The following is a 23,013-nucleotide window of genomic DNA, read 5'->3' on the forward strand; positions in this document are numbered from 1 at the left end:
AGGTGAGCGTGACACAAAAAGGATCAAATCAGGGCAGGGATATGGCACAGTGGATCTGGGATACAGCTTTTGTGTAGATTCAGCCCAAGTCCCACGCTATCTTCCTTCTCAATGCATATCTAGAAAGCTGTAAAAGTGATGTTATTCTAAAAAGCATTGCAATGCACATTCACAGTGACACTACACCAATGGGATGGGAAGATACAAACAGGTAGGTCTGGGAAAACCTTTTGCTGCTGAAATGGTCCATTGAGCCAATGGTGGTGAAGGATTTGTGGTGCACAGCACCCTCTACTGCTTATGATGGTAACCACCATAACATTTGTTTTTGTCCATGATACCATTGCCACATAAAATGTAACTTCAACATTGGAGTCTTCCTCCTTGGAGGTCTTTAAGCAGATCAAATGGGCACAGGAAATAGGACATGAGATAACACTAGATAATTGGGGAAATGCATGGAAAAAACCCAATAAATTGACCGCTTCACAAGACCTTAGAGAAAATTATATCAAAATTGCAAATAGATGGTATATTACACACCATGAAAAATTGCTAAACAATATAACCTAAAAGATAACAGATATTAGAAGTGCCACAAAGAGAAAGGATCTTATTATCACATTTGGCGGCCCTGCCAAAAAGTTAGCAAGTTCTGCATAGCATACATAAGAAAATACAAGAAATACTGGGAATAAAATATCCTTTAACTCCAGAGTTATATTTGTTAAATATGACAGCTTTTATGGGAGAAACACTACTTTAAAAAAGGGATATTGGAGAATAATACTATATTTGATCACAGCTGCTAGGATAGTACCGTACTTGCAAAAAATTGGAAATCGGGTAACATACCTAAAGATTTGTTCAAAAGGTTTTAATAAAAGAGGAAGGTGTTTTACCTCTGCAGGAATTTTTGTGGGTAGAGTAGTATGAAGATACTAGGCTCTGGTGATGGGGAGCACTTGGGGAAGGGGATTGAAAAAAGAGATTAGAAAATGAATTAGTGATATAATAATAATAATAATAATAATAATAACAACAACAACAATAATAATAATAATTTGTATTCTGCTTTTTCAAAAAGGAATCAAAGTGGATTCCAACAGTATAATTAAAACATCAAACAATTAAAAATTACAATTAAAAAACCCCCAAACCCCAACCCTCCCCCAATCATAAAAACAGTGATCAACCCATAAAAAGAGATTAAACATCCAAATTTAAAACTGTCCAATAGGAATACACTAAAATTTCGGGCAGATTAGCGCAAGAAATGAGGAGGGGATGGGGGTATGGTATCAATAACTTTTGATATTGGAACAATATTGCTATCATTAGAGGGGGGAGGCAGGTCTAGTGGATCTAACCTAGTCTGGGAAGGCTTGCCGGAAGAGATCCGTCTTAACAGCCTTTTTAAAGGCTTCTGAGGTGGGAATATGGTGGATCTTGTCCGGCAGGTCGTTCCAGAGCCTGGGAGCGGCTGATGAGAAGGTCAGGAATTAATGGATTATACCTTTGTGGAATTATGAAAGGAATATAGTAAAAAGAATGAAGATATTAATAATAAATTTATGTGGGTTTTTAAATTACTGGTTTAATTAATATTAAATGGTTTGACATGAATAAAAAAGAAGAAGAAGTGGGCAGCATGAGCTTTGCTAAACTTCAGTCTGCTTCCTCAGGTGCATTTAGTTCATGTGGAATGAATGAAGTGATTGCTCAGGCTGGCCTTGCCTGGGCTTCTCTTGCCTCCCATCCTTGGCATCCTCCTGCCTTCCTTGCAGCCCTGCTCCTCCTCTTCCTCCCTGATGGTTGACTGTCTCTTTAAGGGGCGGGAGACTTTCCCAGCCCCTCCACGGATTCTGACGTCATCTCGGATCCCCCCCCCCCCCCACCTTCATCCTGCTCTATCTCTGCAGAGCGCTTCTATAAGGAGCCTTTGGAGAGCCAGCCTTCCTCCTTCTCCTTGCAGCCATGTCTGCGGGCCAAGCCTACAACGAAGAGAAAGGGGGCTCTTCCAGTTTGGGGGAGCCCGAGTATGGGCACGATCCGGCCAGTGGGGGGATCTTTTCTTCGGATTACAAAAGGTGGGGGGCTTCCCCTTTTATTTATTTATGTATATATTTGTTTATTGCAAAAGGTGGGGGGGCTTTGCCTTTTGTTTGGGGAGGTTTTTTTGTGGGGAGGGGAGGATTGCCAGCTGTGATTCCTATCTTTGGGGGGGAGGGTTGATCTCCCATACCTAGGCTGCATCTGCACTGCAGACTGGATCCGGGTTGAGTCCTCTTTCACTGCCATGGCTCAAGGCTGTGGAATTCTGGGCAGTGAAAGAGAACTCAGCTGGGATCAAGTCTGCAGTGCAGATGCAGCCACAAACATCCCAATGCCACTTTTTCCTTGCAAGGTGGCATCCTGGACCACCCTGGGCATCGAAAGCATCCATGCCACCCTCTTTGGCCTCCTCACCAACCCCCTCCCCCTCTTGAAAACCAAGGCTGCCCCCTCCTTGCCACTCCAGGGCTTGGCTTTGTCTAAATGGCCCAGATTGAGCCTCTGGACTGTGCCATCCCTCCTCCCTTCCCAGCTGAGAGTGACGCCAGGAGCTTGCCAGGCCAATCTGTGTCCAAGCTGGCATCAGGAAGAAAGGAGCAGCTCACTCGCTCTCTTTCCAACCCCCTCTACCTTTTCCCAACATTGTTGTCTTTCCCAGTGATTCATGCCTTCATCCTGGCCTCCAAGAACATCCAAACCATGGTACCTTTATTGGGAGAAGCAAAATGCACAGTGACATGTAGCAAGCTTTCAAAGTCAAAGCTTCTTCATCAGGCAAACAGGAGAAAGAAATGGAAGATGTTAGTCCTAGGCCTGCCTTTTTTGTCTCTGGTCTTAGTTCAGATGGCAGGGAGGGCTATATGCAGGCTGGCACCTCCTCCCCCCCTTTTTGGGCCATGTGATCACTGGGAGATTTTCAAATCCAAGGAAATTTAATGTCCATTTGCAATTCAAAGAAGATGCTTCCTTTGGAATCCAGCACATCTCCTTCCTTTGTGAAGTCCCAGGCTACTATGTAGGTAGGGAATACTGGATTTCTCAAGAAGTCTTCATGTTTTGCATCAGGGAAACTTTAGGTGGTGAAGCAGTGGCTAAAATGTGGTATCTTGAAATCCAAAAAACATCTAAGGGTAGCCATGTTGGCCATATAACAAATCCAACAACATCCAAATAGTGATGTCTTTATTGGGCCAACCAAAATGCACAATTACATATTGCATGCTTTTGAAGTCACACTGGTCTTCAAAGAGAGTTCCGGCCTGATTTGTTCAAGGACCCATTTGTTTGTCTTTTTGGCTGTCCACAGGATCCTCAGCACTCAGGTCCTGTTGTTGTTGTTGTTGTTGTTGTTGTTGTTCATAGAATCCTAGAATTGGAAGAGACCAGTCCCAAGCACCCCCAACAGATGTCCACCGAGCCTCTTTAAAGACCTCCAAAGAGGGAGACTCCACCCCGTGCCCTTACTGTCAGGAGGTTCTTCCTAATGTTCAGGTGGAATCTCTTTTCCTGAACATTAGGAGGAACTTCCTGATAGTAAGAACTGTTGTTGACTGCCTTCAAGTTGATCCCGACTCGTGGTGAGCCTGTGGATGAGACATCTCCAAGACCTTGTTTTCCCCTGCTCTGTTCAGACCTTGCATATTCAGTCTCATCATCTCCTCGATTGAGTCTGTCCATCTGGCAAGGAGTCTTCCTCTCTTTCTATTGCCCTCAACCTCTCTTAGCCTTATTGTCTTTTCCAATCATCCATGTCTTCGCATGATGTGGCCAAAGTATGACAGCCTCAGCTGGATCAACTTGGCTTCCGGGGAGAAATACTTGAAGGGATGTCACAGCCAGTGAATACCAGGTGCTGTGGGCTATATATTTCTGAAGAAGGAACCAGTAAAACCATATCTGAATATTACTTGCCTAAGAATATCCTATGAAATTCATGTGGTCACCATATCAACAAGGACCTTGAAGACACATGTGCACACAGTCATGTACCTGCTGATGCACATTCTCTAAATCAAACATAGGTTGGCTTTCAGGCCTTGAATCACAAATATAGCTGTAGTCTTTCAATGTGCTGCCAAAATGCTGATCTGTGAAGTGGCATATATACAGAACCCAATGCACTGGCATATATAACTAGTTCAGCCTATGGTGGTGTATACATAAAAGTCAGCATGACTTGACTAACATCTGCCACAGATGAATGAGACTTTCAAAGAATTAGTTGTCTTTGGTTGCAGTGCAAGATTACAGCAGAAGTGAACCAGCATTGCAGGGAGAAAGTGTTCCTCTGAATCCAGTCTTAGAGAGGTTCCTTACAAATAGGCATATAGTACTACAATTGTGGGTTATTGTTGCCATGCTTATTTCACAGGGATGCTGAGGCTAATCTGGCTCAAATTTGGAAAAGTTACTTTTTTGGACTACAGCTCCCAGAACCCCCAGCCCGTATAGCCATGGCCATACTGTTTGCAGGATTATGGGACTTCTAGGGGCAAGAAACCTTTTCAAACCTTGAGTCTAGGTGGACTCGAGGACTGATACACAAGGCAGAGCTGCAAAGGTGCTGAAGTTAGGATTTTTAGCTCTAACACAGAAATACCCATAACAGTAACATGTTTCCTGATTATTTCATATTGCTGTGGATTACAAGAAACCTGCAGAAGAGCCTTAGCTTAGTAATAAAGCATTTTCTTGGCATGCTAAATGTGCCATTCTCAACCCCTTGCATTTCCTAGAAAACTGGAAAAGATTCTCATCCGGAGCCTGGGAGAGCCTCTGCCAGTCAGAGTATATAGTACTACAGTAGTACAAGGCAGCTTCCTATGTGCCTGAGATATGCAATTCCCCTTACATTTTAATTGTAAGAATCCTGAGGCTGGGGCTTACATATTACATATGTGATAAAGAACTACTGCAGAAACTTGCATCCCTATGTTAGCAAAGCTTTCAGAAGTTTTACTGCAATTGTGTTTCTTCATGTGTGTTTCCATGTCATCTTTTACTTATGGTGACCTTTTTTTGAGAGAGTTGACTGAAAGCTGAAAGTATCCAGTGGGTTTCCATGGCTGAGCCAAGATTTGAACTCTGGTCTGCAGAGTCATAGTCCAACGCTCAAGTCACTACGCCATGCTGGTCCTCCATCCTGCAATGGGTAGGCTTATTTACTAAATAAAACTATGTGTGAAAAGGATCTAGGAGTCCAAGTAGACCACAAGTTGAACATGAGTCAACAATGCAATGTGGCAGCTAAACAGGCCAATGCAATTTTAGGTTGCGTCAATAAAAGTATAGTGTCTACATCAAGGGAAGTAATAGTGCCACTCTATTCTGCTCTGGTCAGGCCCCACCTGAAATATTGTGTCCAGTTCTGGGCACCACAATTCAAAAAGGATGTTGATAAGCTGGCATGTGTCCAAAGGAGGGTGACTAAAATGGTGAAGGGTCTGGAAACCATGCCCTATGAGGAACGACTCAGGGAGCTGGGGCTGTTTAGCCTGGAGAAGAGAAGGTTAAGAAATTATATGATAGCCCTGTTTAAATATTTGAAGGGATGTCATATTGAGGAGGGAGCAAGCTTGTTTCCTGCTGCTCCAGAGAACAGGACCCAGAACAATGGATGCAAGTTCCAGGAAAAGAGATTCCACTTGAACATTAGGAGGAACTTCTTGACAGTAAAGGCTGTTTGATAGTGGAATATATAATCTTGAAGAGTGGTGGAATCTCCTTCCTTGGAGGTCTTTAAACAGAGGCTGGATGGCCATCTGTTGGGAATGCTTTGATTGAGAGTTCCTGCATGGCAGAATGGGGGTGGACTGGATGACCCTTGTGGTCTCTTCCAACTCTATGATTCTATGCTTCTATGATACTACTACTAGCCATTATATTGTTAGCATGTTTTGGGTTTCCCCTTAGCCACTGGCAACCAAGGAGTGGCAGAGGGGAAAACATATAACTTGGTCATATCATAACATAGGGCAAACAGCCTATACAGTATATTCTTGGATGAACTTGATACAGTGATGCCTTTTTCAACTGCAGTTGTTGCTGTGTTCTTTGAAGTTTTTTCTGATTTATGGTGACCCTTAAAGTGAACCTATAGTTGGGTTTTCTTGTAAAGATTTATTCAGAGAGGATTTGCCTTTGCCTTCCTATTAGGCTGAGAGAGAGTGTCTTGCTCAAGGTAGACCATGGTTTCCATCTCTGATTGGAGGATTCAAACCCTGGTCTCCAGAGTCATAGTTCAGCATCAAACCACAACACCACACTGGCTCTCTCAGCTGTAGTACCATGTTGCATTTAACATTTAGCTCCATTCTCATAGTTTTTGAAGAGGATCTGGGCCTCTCAGCTGTATTTTCTGTAGCTGTTCCCTTAACAGTATCATGGCATTGTCTAGCACCTTTTCAATGGCCATATTGCATCTCAGGACCTGTGTATTAAAGGACCTCAGCAAAAGGACCTAGGCGTGACATTTCTTGATATGACAAAGACATGCTACCTTTCACATCTTCTCTTCTCAGAGTATCCTAAAACAACAACTGGATTTGATTCCAGCCAGAGAATTATTAACCAATACTGCACTACACTGTTATAGTGCTATTATTCCACTTTTACTGCTATGGCTGCTTCCTGTGGCATTTGGGGGTTTGTAGTTTAGTGAGGTCCAAGAGCTCTGTGTAGTGTGGCATTGTCCTAGTAATTCCCAACAGGTTGCATCCAGGACAATTTGCATGTGATGTGGTGATTCAAAATTTATTGTTGCTGAAATTGGGAACTGTGGGAAAAGATGGTTGAAGAAACAGCAACACAATGTTACATTTGGAGTGCAGCCCATACAACCATGATGGTTTCCTCATGAGTTTCTTGCAGCTCTATTGTACTACAGCTCCCAATTGCCACTTGCTAGGAACCAGGTTGTGGGAATGCCACTACTAAATTCCAGGGTCCTCCCTGAATAATGGTACCCCGTTGATGTGAAAGGGCTGTATGAATCTGGGCCAACCATATTTGGGGTGGGAGGTTGGTAATGTATAGCAATTGCCAAAATTAAAATTAATTTGCATAGTATGTTTGGCTTTTGTGAGTCACAGGAAAAGGCAAACCACTATGCAGGCTATGGGATATATTCCTGTGTCCCATAGAAATAGCCTCTTTTCTGGGAACACAGGAACCTGCTTTATATTAATCAGATGGTTCATTTGTCCATTCCAATATTGTCTGCTGCAGCTGGGAGGGACTCTCCGTGATTTCAGGCAGAGAAAGGTATTTCTGATCATGCAATACCTGATCCTTTCCCTTCTTCTTGGCCAGGTTAGCATCCAGGACCCTCCACATGACAAGAAGGAACTCTGGCCTGAGATTTCACTGACAATTACACAGATGCTTCCTATTTTCAACTCATAAGGACTAGAAGCTTCAAGGTGTTTTTTAAATGAAACATGATGCCTTGGGGACTGCTGGATGTTGCTACAAGTACTAGCTTTTCATCTATAATGTAAATTTCTCTACACAATATAAGTGAGGATTAAGCTAAGTAAACATACAGGATCATACACTTAGAGGAGTTATTGGCGGTGTATATTGCTGGGGTGTGTTCTCCTTAAAGTATCCAGATTTAACCCCTCATTTATTCCATTCCTCAGTTTATTTTTCTCACCCTTTATTCCCTTGACTGCAGTAAATGCAGATTAGCTCTTTCCTCCTATAGTTGAGAGCTGCTTTAGTACATTGGACAGCTCCCAAGGTTCTATGAATCCCCAGTAGCAAATTGACTCCTGTTTCCTTTCTCTCCAGCTGTTTTCCACTTTAAAATCCTGTTTCTCTTATCAAAGTGGACTTTGACTGATCCTTTTCCCACAAAGGAGGTGGGATCATATTAGGCCCCTTTCCTCCTCCATTGCCTCTGACTATCTTGAGAGATAGGAACCCTTGGAGCTTCACAGAGGAGAGGAAAGCATTGTGTGCCGTTTGCTTTGTAAATCAGTGAACATCTGCAGAGACGCCCTTATTCCTGCACCCAAAGGAGCAGCAGCTTAAAGCTATATCCCTCCTTCAGCCCCATGGCTGAGCTTTCAGTCCAGTCAAATACTCTGCTTTCTCTGCAACCAAAATCAGTTTTTACCTTTCCTTTCTTCTTCTCTCATACTCTGAGGACTTTACAGAGGCTGCACCAGGAGCATCCAGGGGCCTTCCATTCTTAAAGCATTATGGTTTTACTTTAACTACTATGGAAACATTCTATGGTATCCTGCAATATGTAGCTTAGAGAGGGGTGTTTAGAGTTCTCAGACAGAGAGCTCTAGTGCCTCATGAAACTATAAATCCCAGGATTCCATAGTATGCAACAATGGCAGTTAAATAATAGTGAATCATGGTGTTATAAATGTGTAGAGTGAAAGAGCCAGTGTGGTGTAATGGTTTTAATACTGCACTCTGACTTTGGAGACCAGGGTTCAAATATCCATTTGGCCGTGAAAACCCACTGGGTGACCTTGGGAAAATCTCACTCTCTGAGCCTTAGAGGAATGCAATGGCAAACCTCTTCAGAACCAATCTTGCCAAGAAAAGCCCATGGTAGGTTCACGTTAGGGTTGCCATATGTCGAAAACAACTTGAAGGTACCCAATAACAACCAAAGGGCCCTGGGTTTAAAGCCATACATTCTCAAGTCTGGATGCAGTTACCTTTGGCTTCAAGCCAGCAGATCTTCGCTTCAGTTCATTTCCCTGTATTATCTAATACAGGGAAATATTTTCAAGCTCTTGACTGGCCCTGGCAGTTTGGTGCTCCTAGACACGAAAGGCTGTTTGATCTAGCATCCCCACCCCAGCACTATCAACAAGGGTTTTAAAACCCATGGCTCCCTTCAGAGATTGGAAATGTTCTCTTTTTTGGATTAGACCTTCCAGATGTTGCATGACAGGCTGTGTGGCACTCAAGAGAGGGGAATGGGCAGGGGATTCAGTAGGAATAGCCAAGAGTTTGCTGCTGCCATTACAGACATTCAGCATCTTCTGACTGAAGCAGTTGCCTCATTCTGCCTGAGGGCGCATCCCATCCCTTGCTTCCTGCGTTAAACTCAACTGTTTTTCCCCACAGTCTGAAAACAGAACAAAACCTGAGCTTTTAGAACTAAGGAAAATTAAATATCTGTATATTTAGTAACTGAAATTATGCTAACTAAAAAAAATCAGTTTTCTTTCTGTCTTGAGCTTTTGCAACACCTTCTTGCTATTTCAGGATCTTTAGAGGGGAGAAAAATTCTCCTTAGATGTCGAGGAGAGATTTCTCTAAAGCTCCAGCTCTTCTCAAAATTTAATCAATCTAGAGTTTTATGCAAAGATATATTTCCTGACCATTTTCATTGTCTGTGAAAAAGATACTGTAAGAGAATTTTTGAAATGTTACAGTTGGAGTTGCAGTTAACCACCCGGTTTTATGCATGGGAACACAGAAATAAGTCCTATTGTTTTCTGTGGCATTTCTTTCCTAAGGAAACCAGACTCCTATTCATATTGAGCTGGGAGAAAATTCAATTGCACACAGTGAAGATTACTTCTGAGTAATATTGGCAGATTGCTTGTATTTTGTACACCTCTGCAAGGATGCGTGTCTCTACAGTTAACCTGGATCCTGTTTGGAAATGGGAGCATTGTGCCAGAAATGGAAGGCAGGTTTGTTGGTTCCTCAGAAGAGACAGCTACAACCCACTCTTGGCACATTACTAAACATGGCCTAATTCATGATTACACTAGGAAATAAGCAGTTTTGGCCATACTCATTACATAGTGACATCTGTGACCCATAGCTACATCATTCCAACCCATTCCTTTTCATTGATGAGGGAAACCTGTCAATGGCAAGTGCACAAGTCCTCAAGTGCAAAACATTGATCATGGGGCAGTTGTGTATTACATGGTGTCAGTATCCCTTCCCTCCTTGCTATTCTGAGTACTACTACTACTACTAATAATAATAATAATAATATGTTTCCTGCCTCTCCTCAAGACTTGAGGCAACACGTTAAAATACAAAACAATTTAAAAAAGAAACACATAAAACCAACAGTTAAAACATAATACTATAAAACTATTAAAATACACTTATATAATACATTCTTTATGGGACACAGTGGCTCAGCAGTTAAGATGCTGACTCGGATGATGGCAACATTGGCAGTCAAGACCCATGTGCCACATGATGGAGTGAGTTCCCATCACTAATCCCAGCTTCTGCCAATCCAGCAGTTCAAAAGCATGTAAACGTACAAGTAGATAAATAGGTACCACTTCAGTGGGAAGGTAACAGCGTTCTGTGCAGTCATGCTGGCCATATTATCACAGAGTTGTCTTTGACAGCACTGGCTCTTTGGCAGAATAATGGAGATGAGCACTGCCTCCTATACTTGGACATGACCTGACAACCTTGTCAAAGGGGAAACATTTAACTTTAAATACATTCTTTAAAATAGAAGAGTTAAAAGTCATGATTTAAAATTGACTGGATAGGCCGGTTGGAAAAGATATGTCTTTAGTGTTGTTTTAAAAGCAGCATTTTCAGCTGTTTTGTCTCCTTCAGCAAGTCATTCCACAGTCTGGGGGGCAGCAAATGAAAATGTCCTCTGGGAAACGGTTGCTGGTCTAGTCCTGGTTGGTTGAAGCAAACATTTCCCAGGGGACCTGAGTCTACAGGGCGTGTTGTATGGGAGAAGCCGATCCTGTAGGTAACCTGGACCCAAACCATCTAGGACTTTAAAGGTAATAACCAACACTTTAGTGCCTTTATTAACAACCCTAAAGTCATGCTGACTAGGGATAAGGCAAGGAGGCATGGTTAAGGGAGAGTCAGAAAGAGAACACAGTGGATGCAGCAGCCCCAGTTACATGAATGAGAGGAGGTGCAATTACTGCTGCCTTGAGAACGGCTTCTCTGTTTTATTTTTAGTTGCATGACAGCTGCAAGTATGAGGTGCATATGGAAGAGTCCTTCGTGAGGAGAATGTATATTCAAGACACCTATTTGTGTTTGCCCTGTGAGTTTATTCAGTAACACCAGAGATGTATTGAACTGCATTGTATTGTGTTTAGGATTACTGCCTTAAGAACGCAACAGTTGTGCATATGTGTATGTTTAGAACAAGGGTTATGGCTTAATATTGCCAAATGTAGGAGCCCTATTAACACACTGCACTGCTGTGCTGAAATCAGAAATGATCTGATATCAATTCTGGGTTCATTTTAGGCTGCTTTTCACCCATTTCGGGATCAAAGAGGATATAGGAAAGCTAAACTGCAGTGTGTTGTAGCTGTTTTGGTGCCTTTGGGATGATTGGGGGGGGGCAGAAAACAGTTGGAGAAAAGTAATAGGTATATCTGAGAATTTAAGTGTCCCATGAGACATCAATGGCCACAAGAAGGAAGTCTGGAGGCCATCCATGGGCCATGAGCTGCACTCTCCCCACTTTGGCTCTAGACTGAAGCTTATCTCACATGAACACCAGGAAAGAGCAGAGGATAGTAATGTATATTAAATTCCATTAATAAAAATGAGAATGGAGCCATGTGGATTATCAAGTTCTATGTCACACCCAATGTACCATGAAAATCTTGCCAAAGCAAGTTCACACATTGTGTCAGCTTGACAAGTACCTTGTGAATGCTTTGCCGTTTCCAACATGCTGGCCTGGAGAGGAGACTGTGAGATAGTGCGGCTGAGTTAATTTATTTCTCTGAAATGCTTAGAAACAGAATTCTGGGAGCCAAGAGATTGTCTTGGTGTTTCTGGGTGGCAGCATGGTGTAGGGATTTGAGGGTTGGACTACAGCTCCAGAGGTCAGACTTAGATTCCCTGCTCGAGTATTAAATCCTACTGGGTGAGCTTGGGCAAGTCACACTCTCTTGGCCTTAGAGGATGGCAATGCAACCCCCCTCTGAAGAAACTTGTCAAGAAAATCCTCTGATAGGTTTGCCTTAGGGTTGCCATAAGTCAAAAATGACTTGAAGGCACACAACAACAACAACAACAACAACAACAACAACAAGCAATCATTGGGTTAATAGGAGAAATCAGATCAGGTGGACAAACTGAGACAACTTTTGTTGGTCAAAAACCTTCCCAGCTTCGCCCTCCTGGGCTTTTTCCCTCCCCAGGGGGAAAGCCTGGGAGGGAGGAGGAAGAGTGCATTACAGTACAACTCCCCGGATTCCCTAACACTGAGTCAGGACAGTTAAAACAGTCTCAAACTGGATTATTTTTCTGCAGTGTGTTTCTTTTTTTTCCTGCAGTGTGTTTTGGACCTAACTGACAGAAAGATATGGGCAGCATGAGCTTTCCTAGGCTTCAGTCCACTTCCTCAGATAATATTTAGTATACTCTATATGTAGGGTAGTGTAATATACTGTAGTATATTGAGACATAGCTATGTTAGTCTGTAGAATCAGTATGCAGAGAGATCTTGTAGCAGCTGTGACTAGACCAGTGGTTCTCAACCTTTGGTCCTCTAGATTTTTGAGACTTTGACTCCCAAAATTCCTGAACAATGAGCATACTGACTGGGACTTCTGGTTTTATCTTCATGTACTTTTATATAAAAACTTTTATACAGAGTTTGATGTAGAGCTTGATTTAGTCTTGTGGTACTTTGAGATGGCCTAAGGGCTAATCAGTAAAGACTGATTGATTGTCTGGGACGTCTGGGAATTGAAGTCCAAAACATCTGGAGGCCCAAAGGTTGAGAACCACTGGAGTAGACTCATTGAAAGCAAGGAGTTGGCAGCAGCAGGAGCTTCCCTGGGCTGCAGCCTACTGCCATCCTAAGGTGCTTTTCCTTGTGACCGGCAGGGGGCGCTGCCGCCTGTGTCTTCGGTGGCTGCTGCTGCGTCTGCTTGGGAGCTCTGGGGGCTCGCCTTCTCTGGCGTCGGGTTTCAAGGAGGAGGAGGCTGCCCTAGGACCCGCCTCGGGAAGCCAGGCGCCTGGAGGGACTGGCTGCTAACGTGGCTTCTGCTGCTGCTGCTGCTGCTGCTGCTTCTGCTTCTGCTGCTGCTGCTGCTGCTGCTGCTGGGAGCCCACAGCAAACCCTCTGGCAGCCCCCCTCCCCAGACTGGGGGACTTTGCCATTTGTGGGTGCTCTTGGAATTGGGGGTCCCTCAGAAGCTTCGACTGGGGGGGGGTCCTTCCCTTTGAGGCTGCTTGTTTGGGGGTCCCTTGGAAGTCTGGACTGAGGCTCTTTCCCTTCAGAGCTGTTTCTTTGGGGTCCCTCAGAAGTCTGGACTGGGGGACCTTCAATTTGAGGCTCTTATTTGGGGTTCCCTCAGAAGGCTGGACTAAGGGCTCCTTCCCTTCAAGGTTCCTATTTGGGGGGGAGGACCCTTGGAAGTCTGGACTGAGGCTCCTTCCTTTTCAGGCTTCTTGGAGGGTCCCTCAGAAGTCTGGACTGGGGGTCCTTCCCTTTGGGGCTGCTTTTTTGGGGTCCCTCAGAGGTCTGGACTGGGGGGGCTCCTTCCCTTCAAGGCTTCTGGAATTGGGGGGTCCCTGAGAAGCCTGGTCTCCTTCCCTTCAGGGTTGTTCATTTGGAGGCCCCTGGGAAGTCTGGACTGGGGCTCCTTCCCTTGGAGGCATCTGGACTGGGGTCTCTTCTGAGGGGCGTCCGGCTGCCAGGGTCCCCCTGGGCTCCTTCTGAGGGCCATGCAGAGGTTTCTTCAACAGCTCCCTGCTGGGGCGGCCAGCCTGGTCAAGTCCTCTCCGGGGCCACCTTCACCTTCGTCGGGGCTCCGCTCAGAGGAGGCCAAGAGCCCCGTCTTGGTCCCTGATGGCGGCCAGCAAACCTGGTACAGCACCCTGGAAGGCGACGAGCTGAGACTCCTCAAGGCCCCTGACCAGGAAGGGGGGTCCCAGCCAGAGGGAAGCCCCGAAGGCAGCCCAGCCCAGCCACTACGGTAGGGGAGCTCTGGTCCCCCCCCTTTCTTCTGCAAAAGCCACACCAGGGCATCTAGATGGGTAGCCAGGGTTGGGTCGTGGTTGGACTAGGACTCTGGAGCTTTTGTGGTGCGCCTTCAATTCGTTTCCGACTTACGGGGTTTTCTTGGCAAGTTTCTTCAGAGGGGGCTTGCCAATCCCATCTTCTGAGGCTGAGAGAGTGTGATTTGTCCAGAGGGTTTCCATGGCCGAGCAGGATTCAAGTTCTCTGGTGTTGTTGTCCAACACTCAAACTACTATGCCACGCTGAAGACCACGGTTCAAATCCCAGCTCGGCCATGGCAACCCAGCTTGGGACGTGTCACACTCTCAGGCCTCCTCAGAGGATGGCAATGGCAAACCCATCTGAAGAAACTTTCTGAGAAACTTCTGTGATAGGTTTTCCTTTGTTGTTGTATGCCTTCAAGTCCTTTCCCACTTACAGCGACCCTAAGGCAAGGTGACCAGACGTCTTCCTTTTCCAGGAACTGGCCTATATAGCAACCTTCTGTCCAGCAAGAATTTCAAACTGTCGTCCATTTTGCGCATGACTAAAACATGGATTTTTATTTACATTGGTAGCTTTTATTTTGCTATGTCCAACGTTTTTCTTGAATGTCCGACATTTTGTGGCAACTTGCCCTCCTGTGTGGTTATGATGTCTGGTCACCTTGTCCTAAGGTAAACATTTCTTGTAAGGATTTCTTGTTCAGAGGGGATCGCCATTGCTGTCCTTGCTGGCTGAGAGAGTGTGACTTGCCCAAGTTCACCCAGTGGGTTTTTTTTTGTGTGTGTGTGGTTTTTTTGGGCTATGTGGCCATGTTTTAGAAGAGTTTCTTCCTGACGTTTCACCAGCATCCACAAAAAACTATGGATGCCGGCCATGAAAGCCTTCAACTTCACCCAGTGGGTTTCATAGCTGTGCTGAGAATTGAACTCCAGTCTCCAGAGATGTAATCCAACACTCAAGCCGCTACACTAGCTTTCACTAGCATGTCTGCAGACTACAAATCCCCGGGATGCAGCTAAAGCTGTGCCAAAGTGTGATATCTGTATGGTGTGGAGGAGCCCCTAGTTGTTGCCTTCAGGAGAACATCCTTTTCCTCCGTCCTCCTCAATTGTCCTTGGCTATTTTGATCAGTTACGATTGGATTTTAAGCCAGCATTTCTAATGTCACTAGCTCTGGAGTATTCAGTCTAAATCTGTTAAGACATTTCGCCAGTGCCCTGCACTCTCCACCAGTGACCGACTGGCCATTCAGCAGGGCTCTCACAACAAAACCATGAGTCCTTGGCAGGTGGGCTTTGACCATTGCAGAAGACAGAAGAGAATGCCAACTTTGGCAACATTCTTTTAAAAGAAGATGCACAAGCATAAGGTGGGCTTACATTTATGTATGCCATTCAGAGAGCCAACGTGGTGTAGAAGTTTGAGTGATGGACTACGATTCTGGAGACCAGGGTTCAGTTCCCAGCTCAACCATGAAACCCACTGGGTGACCTTGGGCAAGTTACACTCTCGCAGCCTCAGAGGAAGGCAATGACAAACCTCCTCTGAACAAATCTTGCCAAGAAAACCCCATGATTATGGCTTTAGGGTCCCCATACACTGTAAGTGATTTGAAGGCACACAACAACAAATATAGTACGTAAGAACAGTTTCTCCCTGGTAGGGCACTGTCCAAGCGATGATGGCAAGTGACAGCAGAAAAGATGGAATGTAATACAATATAGATGTTAACAGCTAGAGGAGAAAATGCCTGGTGTCAGTTTTCAAAATGTGGCTAAACTCTGGTATTTATACTGGCCATGATAATAGGAAGACAAGTCCAAACAGCCCCATAAAGTTGGCTGTACATTGTTCAGCGATGCACTCCTGTGCATATAAACCTTGAAATTGTAGTTGTGTGTAGGCTAAAGTGCTGGGTTCTTATCCTCCCACTTTCCATCACTAAATATAAGGATGGGTAAGCTCACAGGGTGAAGGAGAAGGTTTGTCCCAAGTGCACACAAGGGCCACACCATCTCCTAAAAATTAAAACTACCTCTCCACAAAAACCCAAACCAAAACTGGAAATGGTCAGAATTCTACTTCCTATTAAACTAAAAAAAACTTTTTGATGCTTTGAACATCAAACAGGTACAGGGCTTGCAGTACTATTGCTACTATAAGGCAAATTTACAGCTCCAGACACAAAATGTCACCTTTTGTCATGCATGCCCCCCTACACTCATAGTGATGAAAGTCTTTCTTAAAAAGACTCAGATGCCTGTGTGTAGCTAAGGGCTGCAGAATTCCTTCCCACCCCAATTTAATGTATCCCTGATTTCATTGCCCCCAGCATTTCACAAATGAAAACATGGCCAAGCAGCACTGGTGTATGGCTAAGGAGGCAAAAATTATGGATGAGAAAGAGCTGACAAGCTAGGAAGCTGAAGCAGTTTACTTTTGGCTGAATCTGCAGGGAAGGGCAAGATTCCATGCACTTCTCCCCTAACTGCTATCCTCTTGGCTTAGTAACCTTTTCACTCTGCATTCAGTTTGCAGTGGTTGAAGTAAGCTGTGGACAAAGGGGGAAACTGAGAGGAAGGAAGAGAAACTGGGACATTTTAGAAAAGGTTGGAGGACAGTGGAATAATTGGGATTGTCCCTGCCAAATTGAGACACTTGGAGGTTATATGATATAATTTGCATTTTTGCTAGAGAGCCAAAGCTTGGGAACATTAAATTCTTGAACTGCATCTCCCAGAATCCCTTCCTGCTGGCCATGCTGGCTGGGGAATTCTGAGATGAATAGTAGGGGGGGAACCCTTCCACCATTGAAAAGGATTCAAAGTGGAGGTTATTATGGTAGCTAATTTGTTCATTTGGATCTTTGTTTGATGCTGCCCTTGTAAATGATGAACAAATGTGAACTGAGGCCCTTGTGTCCATACAGAAACAAAGAGCTGTAGTGATTCATAATCAACAAAGAAAAAATACATGGCCTCCTTTGTTTTGTTAAATGTAGTGTGAATGAGTCTAATTTCTGTCTATTAGCTAGCCAGATTCCCCTGCCTTCTGTCATTTTGGCCAGCCATTACTGTTGGAGATAGCTGGAAATTGCAGGGCTACCCCTACCATTAGCTAGAGTAAGGCAGCTGCCGCCAGCAGTCAGTTCTAGGTGTCATAAAAGGACAGCAAACTGCTGGTTATTGAATTATTATAAGTACTATAATTATATTTCCATGTCAGGAATGGGGAGTGATGATCATAGGACTTTACTACTTCAGGTGCTAGAATAACTTGACTAGCCTTGAAAACTATACACTATATATTGGAAGTGTAGTTGTGATTACTTCTGTGACTCAGAGAACAAAGGGGCTGTACATACGGGTGCTGAAATGTCGCCCCTCTTTGCTGCATATCATTCCCGGAGCAGCCAAACTGCATGGGAACAATACACAGCCAGGATGAAGCTGCCTAGAGCAGCTTCTTCTTTGTGGCATCATAAGGGCTGTGATGCAGCCCTATGCCACTGCTTCCTGTGCATGATGTGCGGACACTATGTGTTGCATACATAATTATGGCAGCCCCCGTATGGATGGGAGGCCAGTATAATGGCAGCGGTGGCAGATTCTAGGAGCATGCAGTTGCTGTATGCTCCAGAACCCTAGAATCGGCGCCGGCACACTGCTTCCTGCCCATGTGTACCGAGCCCTAATGTCTTTTTGGAGGGGGGACACATTGGCCTGGATTAAAGGTGATGGACACCCTTCTGGCCCTAAAGGAAATATCTGGGTAGAGGCTGGAGGAGGCATGAGGAAAAACAGAAATGTTCATGGAGTGGGATGATTGTATTTAGGACATGCAGAACCAGCCCTACTATTAGGTAAAGTGAGGACATTGCCCTAGATGTCAGGGGCAGCACTGGCAGGTTCCCCATTCTTCCTCCTGAAACCTCCCTTCTGATGGAGGAGAAAAATATTTGTTTTAATTACGCAGCATGTCTACACCCCTTAAACAAGCCCTCTTCTGCCTTTGGTTTGTTGTTGTGTGCCTTCAAGTCATTTCTGAGTTTTGGCAATCCAAAGGCAGAACTATCATGGGGTTTTCTTAGCAAGATTTGTTCAGAAGAGGTTTCCCGTTGCCTTTGCCTGAAGCTGAGAGAGTGTGACTTGCCCAAGGTCACCCAGTGGGTTTCATGCCCTACAACTCTGGAGACCAGGGAATCAAACCCTGATCTCCAGAGTTGTAGTCCAACACTCAAACCACTATGCCATGCAGGCATACCTTTAGTTTTAATGGAGAAAAATCATTGGCCTAAATATCTTAAAGGTATCTGAGCTTGATAGCTAAATAGGGTCAGTCCTGGAGACCGTTAACAAATACCACGTGCTGTAGGCTGAATTTCAGAGGACTGAGCTGACAAAACCACTTCTGTGTATTTCTTGCCTAAGAAAAGTCTAGGAAATTTATGGGGTTGCCATAATAAGTCTCAACAGGCAACTTGAAGGCAAATACACACACACACACACACACACACACACACACACACACACTTTCCCTCAGCCAGCCAGCTTCTGCACATGCAGGGAAAGGCATCATCTTGCCCTTCATGGACAGCAAAATGTCTGGAATAAAAATCTGAGGCAGGAGGGCAACTCTCCAAAGCTGTGGCTATTGCTGGCTGGCTTCACTTGGTCCCAGCTAGGTTACTAATGGCTGCCATGGACCAGTTTGTATAGCTGAGCCCAGATCCTTTGGAAACAGCCTCGCATTGAAGTTGCTGTAGCAACTGCCTCTGAGCCATGGCTTCTTTTTCTCAAGCTACTGTGAATGAGTTCCTGGTGGAGATAAATATTTCACAGGGTGCTGTGGGTTCAGATTCCTTTGGCACAAACAGCTCACAATTCTCATGAGGAATCAGGTTTCTCATCATGACTCTGTCTGGGTCATGTCTTTGCTCCTTTCATCACCTGAAAAGAAGCTGCTGCTTTTTGGGGGGGTAGAGTTTAATGGTTTCATACCGCACATGAATGAACCATGGCCAAGACAGGGTGGATCTGTGACTCACCAGCCATGTGCCCCCATGTGTCAGAATCTATCTAGGGTTGAATCCTTCCATGCATCCTGGGTTTTGTCAAAACCATCCTTCTTTGAGAGTCTTACACAGAAAAAGGGAGTGGCTGTGGGATGCATTATTGTTAGTCCTGGATCAACCATGAGGTAGAGTGTGACAGTCACCTCAGGGGTGGGCAACTGTGGGTCATTTTTCTGTCCCAGGCCTCTCTTGCAGGCCACATTTCATCCACCAGGACACTCCCGCAGGCCATTGTATATAATGGGACTAGAGAACATCCATGGATTTCGGTATCCATGGGGATGGGTGGGTTCTGGAACAAACTCTCGGTGGATAACAAGGGTCTACTGGATACAGTAAGACATTTTCATTATTCAAAAGTAACTTGCTTGTAGTTGCTGTTTCTCCAAACACCAGAATGCTACAAACCACACTCTTGTGGTACAGAACTCACCAAAATAATGAGGCCGACCTTCCCATCTGCTAACTACATAACAAACAAATGTTCAGGGATAGCGGTGTTGGCCGCACAACAATTTTGTGCATATTCAGTTTTGCATTTTAATAAAAACATAGTTAAACAACGGAAGGATTGATGTTATCCCTTCTAACGTTGTAATTGCAATGTAATTTAGTTAAGCTTTCATTATGGCTAAAGTGTAAATCGTTGATAAGTAACTTGTTGTATGTTATGACCAAGCTCTGATTCTGCAGTGGAGCAATGGGTGTCCAAAGGAGACAGGAGGACTGGGGTGGAGGGATGAGTTCTCTTCTCTTCCAGCAGCGAGATAGGACCATGAGTTAAAGAGATCAAAGGTTCTTATACTTACAACTGATCACCATAACAACCAGAGATAAAATGAAAGGTTGTGTAGTGAGGTGTAATAGGGCTGGATTACTTTATGGGCAAAAGAGTTATAGATTTTGCCTTGGAATTGATCAAGCTCTCCTCTTGGTTATCCTGAGTATTTTGCAATGCCCCCCCCCCCCCCCCCCCCCGTTCTCCTTTACATTCCAGTGAAAGAGCTTCTTTGGGGCTTGTACTGAAGCCAGGAGCTGCTCCAGTTTCTTGTGGCTTTGGGTTTCATTCTGCAGACTTTTCTTTTTCCAGGGTTGCTTTAGCACTATTATTTGGGGCCAATTTATTTTCTCTCTCTCTTTCTCTCTCTTTCTTGTTTCCACCACAGGGCTTAGAAAGTTAAAGATTAGCTCCCATTAATTGTTACAATGTTTGGGATTTAATTTATATCACTGTATTATTTGTTGTGCCGCTTGCTTTGTCACTGAACAAACCCTTAGTATCAGTACCAGAATGGCATAAACTTTAAAACACCTTGTTGAAATGCCTAAAATGATCTCAAATTTTATAAAAGATAATAATTAGAAACTTATCATTACACCAGCATTTCCATTTACTATATTCTTTTGGAATTAATTGTGCCTTTATGAGCAAAAAAATGTTTTTTTTAATTTATTTTTAAGTTCATTATAGGTAATTATATTACTTATAGCTCATTATATAACAACCTCACTTACATGATGTAGGGGCTGTGCTGAAATTCAATGAATTTGTAAGGGTACTTCCAGATTGCCAAGACCAGAGGCCTATTCACACTAGACACTATTATTATATTGTATTATAACATTATATTATTATTATTATTATTATTATTATTATTATTATTATTATTATTATATTACAGTATTATTATATCACTATTATTCCACTTTAACTTGACTATGAGGTGGGGGAGCACCATGTGCTTTTTCACATCAGGCAGCAAAACATCCTGGGTCAACCCATCTGGCACCTGTCAGTTGCATTTCTGTGATAAGAAACCTCTTCCTTTTTTTGCAGACATGATGATCTGAAGGAGATGCTGGACAGTAACAAGGATTCACTGAAGCTTGAGGCCATGAAGAGGATTGTGGCGGTGAGCATTTTCTTCATGCTTGGCACTGGCTCTCTCAAAGGAGCAGTTCACTACCAGGGACTTTGAACTGCTTTAGTTTAAAGCTCTGTACTTCAGGGATGCCAGTGAAATACATGCAGTGTGATGCTATACACTCACCTCCTAAGGGACATAGATTCCCATAGGTGCAAGGGGAGAGAACTTTAGTAACTACTTTGTGAGTATGTGCATAGGGGGAAAGTTACCTTGGAATTGCAGACTTCCTGACTACCTCTACCCCACTGTTTCTTCCCCTTCCCCCAGATGATTGCCCGAGGGAAGAATGCATCTGATCTGTTCCCAGCTGTAGTAAAGAATGTGGCTTGCAAGAATATAGAGGTAAGCAGTCTCTTGGATCCTAGAGAAATAAAACCTGAACTTGTACTAGAAGCCAAAATTACTAAACTGAGGCTGTTGTACCATCACCCTTCCGGTTTCATGGACTTGGAATCTGCGTCCCTCGCCTGTTTGCAAACAGCAAATGGAAGGGTACAAAATGGGGCGCATGCCGCCATTCAAGTCAATGGGGCTTGAATATTAGCAATTTTTCATGGGGGGGGGGTCTGAAACTGATCCCCCATGAAAACAGAGGAATGACTGTATTTTGGACTTAAAATGAGGTAGCATGAGTCATTGGAAAATATGACAGTGCTAGGTAAATAAGTATCTGCATTGCATTTCTGCCAACACACTCAGAGTGTGTGAAATAATTTTAGAGGCATGATATAGAAGGGAGAGAAGAGGACAGTAAGGGAGATATCCAATACCACCTCATTGGATACAGTAATAGGCCAACCCTATCATTAGGCAGCAAGGAAGCCAGTTTGAGGAGCTTTTTTGTGGCAATCAGTAAATGGCAGCAAATTATTAGTTACAGAGATTATTATTACTGTGTTTTTATTGCCAACGTTCGAGGAAAATATTTGTGGGATTTTCTACCAAAACAATGACCAACTGGGCAACCATCCCCCAAATACACACTAGGTATTACATCTTGTGGATTGCTATGCCTTTGGGAGAAAAATGTCTTGAGCCCTACTCAACCATTGTTGTCATGTACCTTCAGGTGAGCTCTGACTTGTGGAAAGCCCATGATAGGTTTTTTCTTTTGGCAAAAATTATCCAAAGGAGTCTTTCTCTAAGGCTGAGAGTGTGTGACTTGCTCAAGGCCACCAGTGGGTTTCCATGGCTGAGTGGGGAATTGAACCCTGCATTTGTGGAGGTCTTGTCCAACACTCAAACCTGGGTGCCAATAGTAAACATAATGACAAGGTAGACAGGCCTATTATTGGAACATTTCTGGAAAGTATGGAGGATCCAAAATCCCTATTAGTCCAGCAGAACGGGTATTGCTGTGTTTTATACTTAGATAGATTAATGTTCAAAGGCTGCTTTAAAAGACATAATTTGGAGTAGGGTGGACAGACCTTCTGGGCTCAAATGTGCCTTGTATGGTCCCAATCTGGTCCTCTGGAGATCTTACATGACCAGACGTTCCGTCTCCATGACATTACTTTGTGATAGTTTTTCAGTATTTGTGCATCTCCCTCTCCTCCATTTCTTAAAGGCTGAAATATTTTTCCTAAAACTTAGTTACTGGTCATAAGGGCTCTAAGCTTTAAAAAACAAACAAGTATTTTCCATGCCACCTTTTTGCCTTTGGATATGCCCACCACCAGAATGCATTCCCTCCCATTGGAACATCTCTGAAATCGAATTTGTCTCTCAGGCCAAAAGAATTCCCCCAGTTTTGTCATCATTGTAGAGAAGATAAGAAGTGACAATATCCTGAAGGTTCTGAGCAGGAACTGACAAATGGTGTTGTTTCTCTGGCAGGTGAAGAAACTTGTATATGTCTATCTGGTTCGATATGCAGAAGAACAGCAAGATTTGGCCTTGCTCTCCATCTCTACCTTCCAGAGAGGACTCAAGGTTGGATGCTGTGATACTCAAGGGAGTACTAAGCCCATTTTGGTTTTCTCCATGGGATT

The 23,013-nt window shown here is 44.0% G+C and overlaps 1 protein-coding gene across 4 annotated transcripts in view; it reads left to right on the plus strand.

Annotated features, from left to right (window-relative positions):
• The first annotated feature begins 1,900 nt into the window (after nucleotides 1-1,900).
• The window catches only part of AP3B2 (adaptor related protein complex 3 subunit beta 2), a 52,991-nt gene continuing 31,878 nt past the window's right edge, over nucleotides 1,901-23,013 (plus strand). For 2 of the 4 annotated variants that reach the window (XM_042476654.1, XM_042476655.1), the window contains exons 1-4: nucleotides 1,901-2,090; nucleotides 20,929-21,004; nucleotides 21,287-21,361; nucleotides 22,859-22,954. In XM_042476654.1, coding sequence (XP_042332588.1) covers nucleotides 1,978-2,090; nucleotides 20,929-21,004; nucleotides 21,287-21,361; nucleotides 22,859-22,954 — 360 coding nt within the window. In that variant the 5' untranslated portion in view covers nucleotides 1,901-1,977. Of the gene's footprint in view, nucleotides 2,091-13,072; nucleotides 13,989-20,928; nucleotides 21,005-21,286; nucleotides 21,362-22,858; nucleotides 22,955-23,013 lie in introns of those variants that run through there. The other 2 variants (XM_042476652.1, XM_042476653.1) reach the window with 2 other exon arrangements.

This window comes from Sceloporus undulatus, chromosome 6 (genome assembly GCF_019175285.1).
Source record: "Sceloporus undulatus isolate JIND9_A2432 ecotype Alabama chromosome 6, SceUnd_v1.1, whole genome shotgun sequence".
In the NCBI taxonomy this organism is placed as follows: Eukaryota; Metazoa; Chordata; class Lepidosauria; order Squamata; family Phrynosomatidae; genus Sceloporus; species Sceloporus undulatus.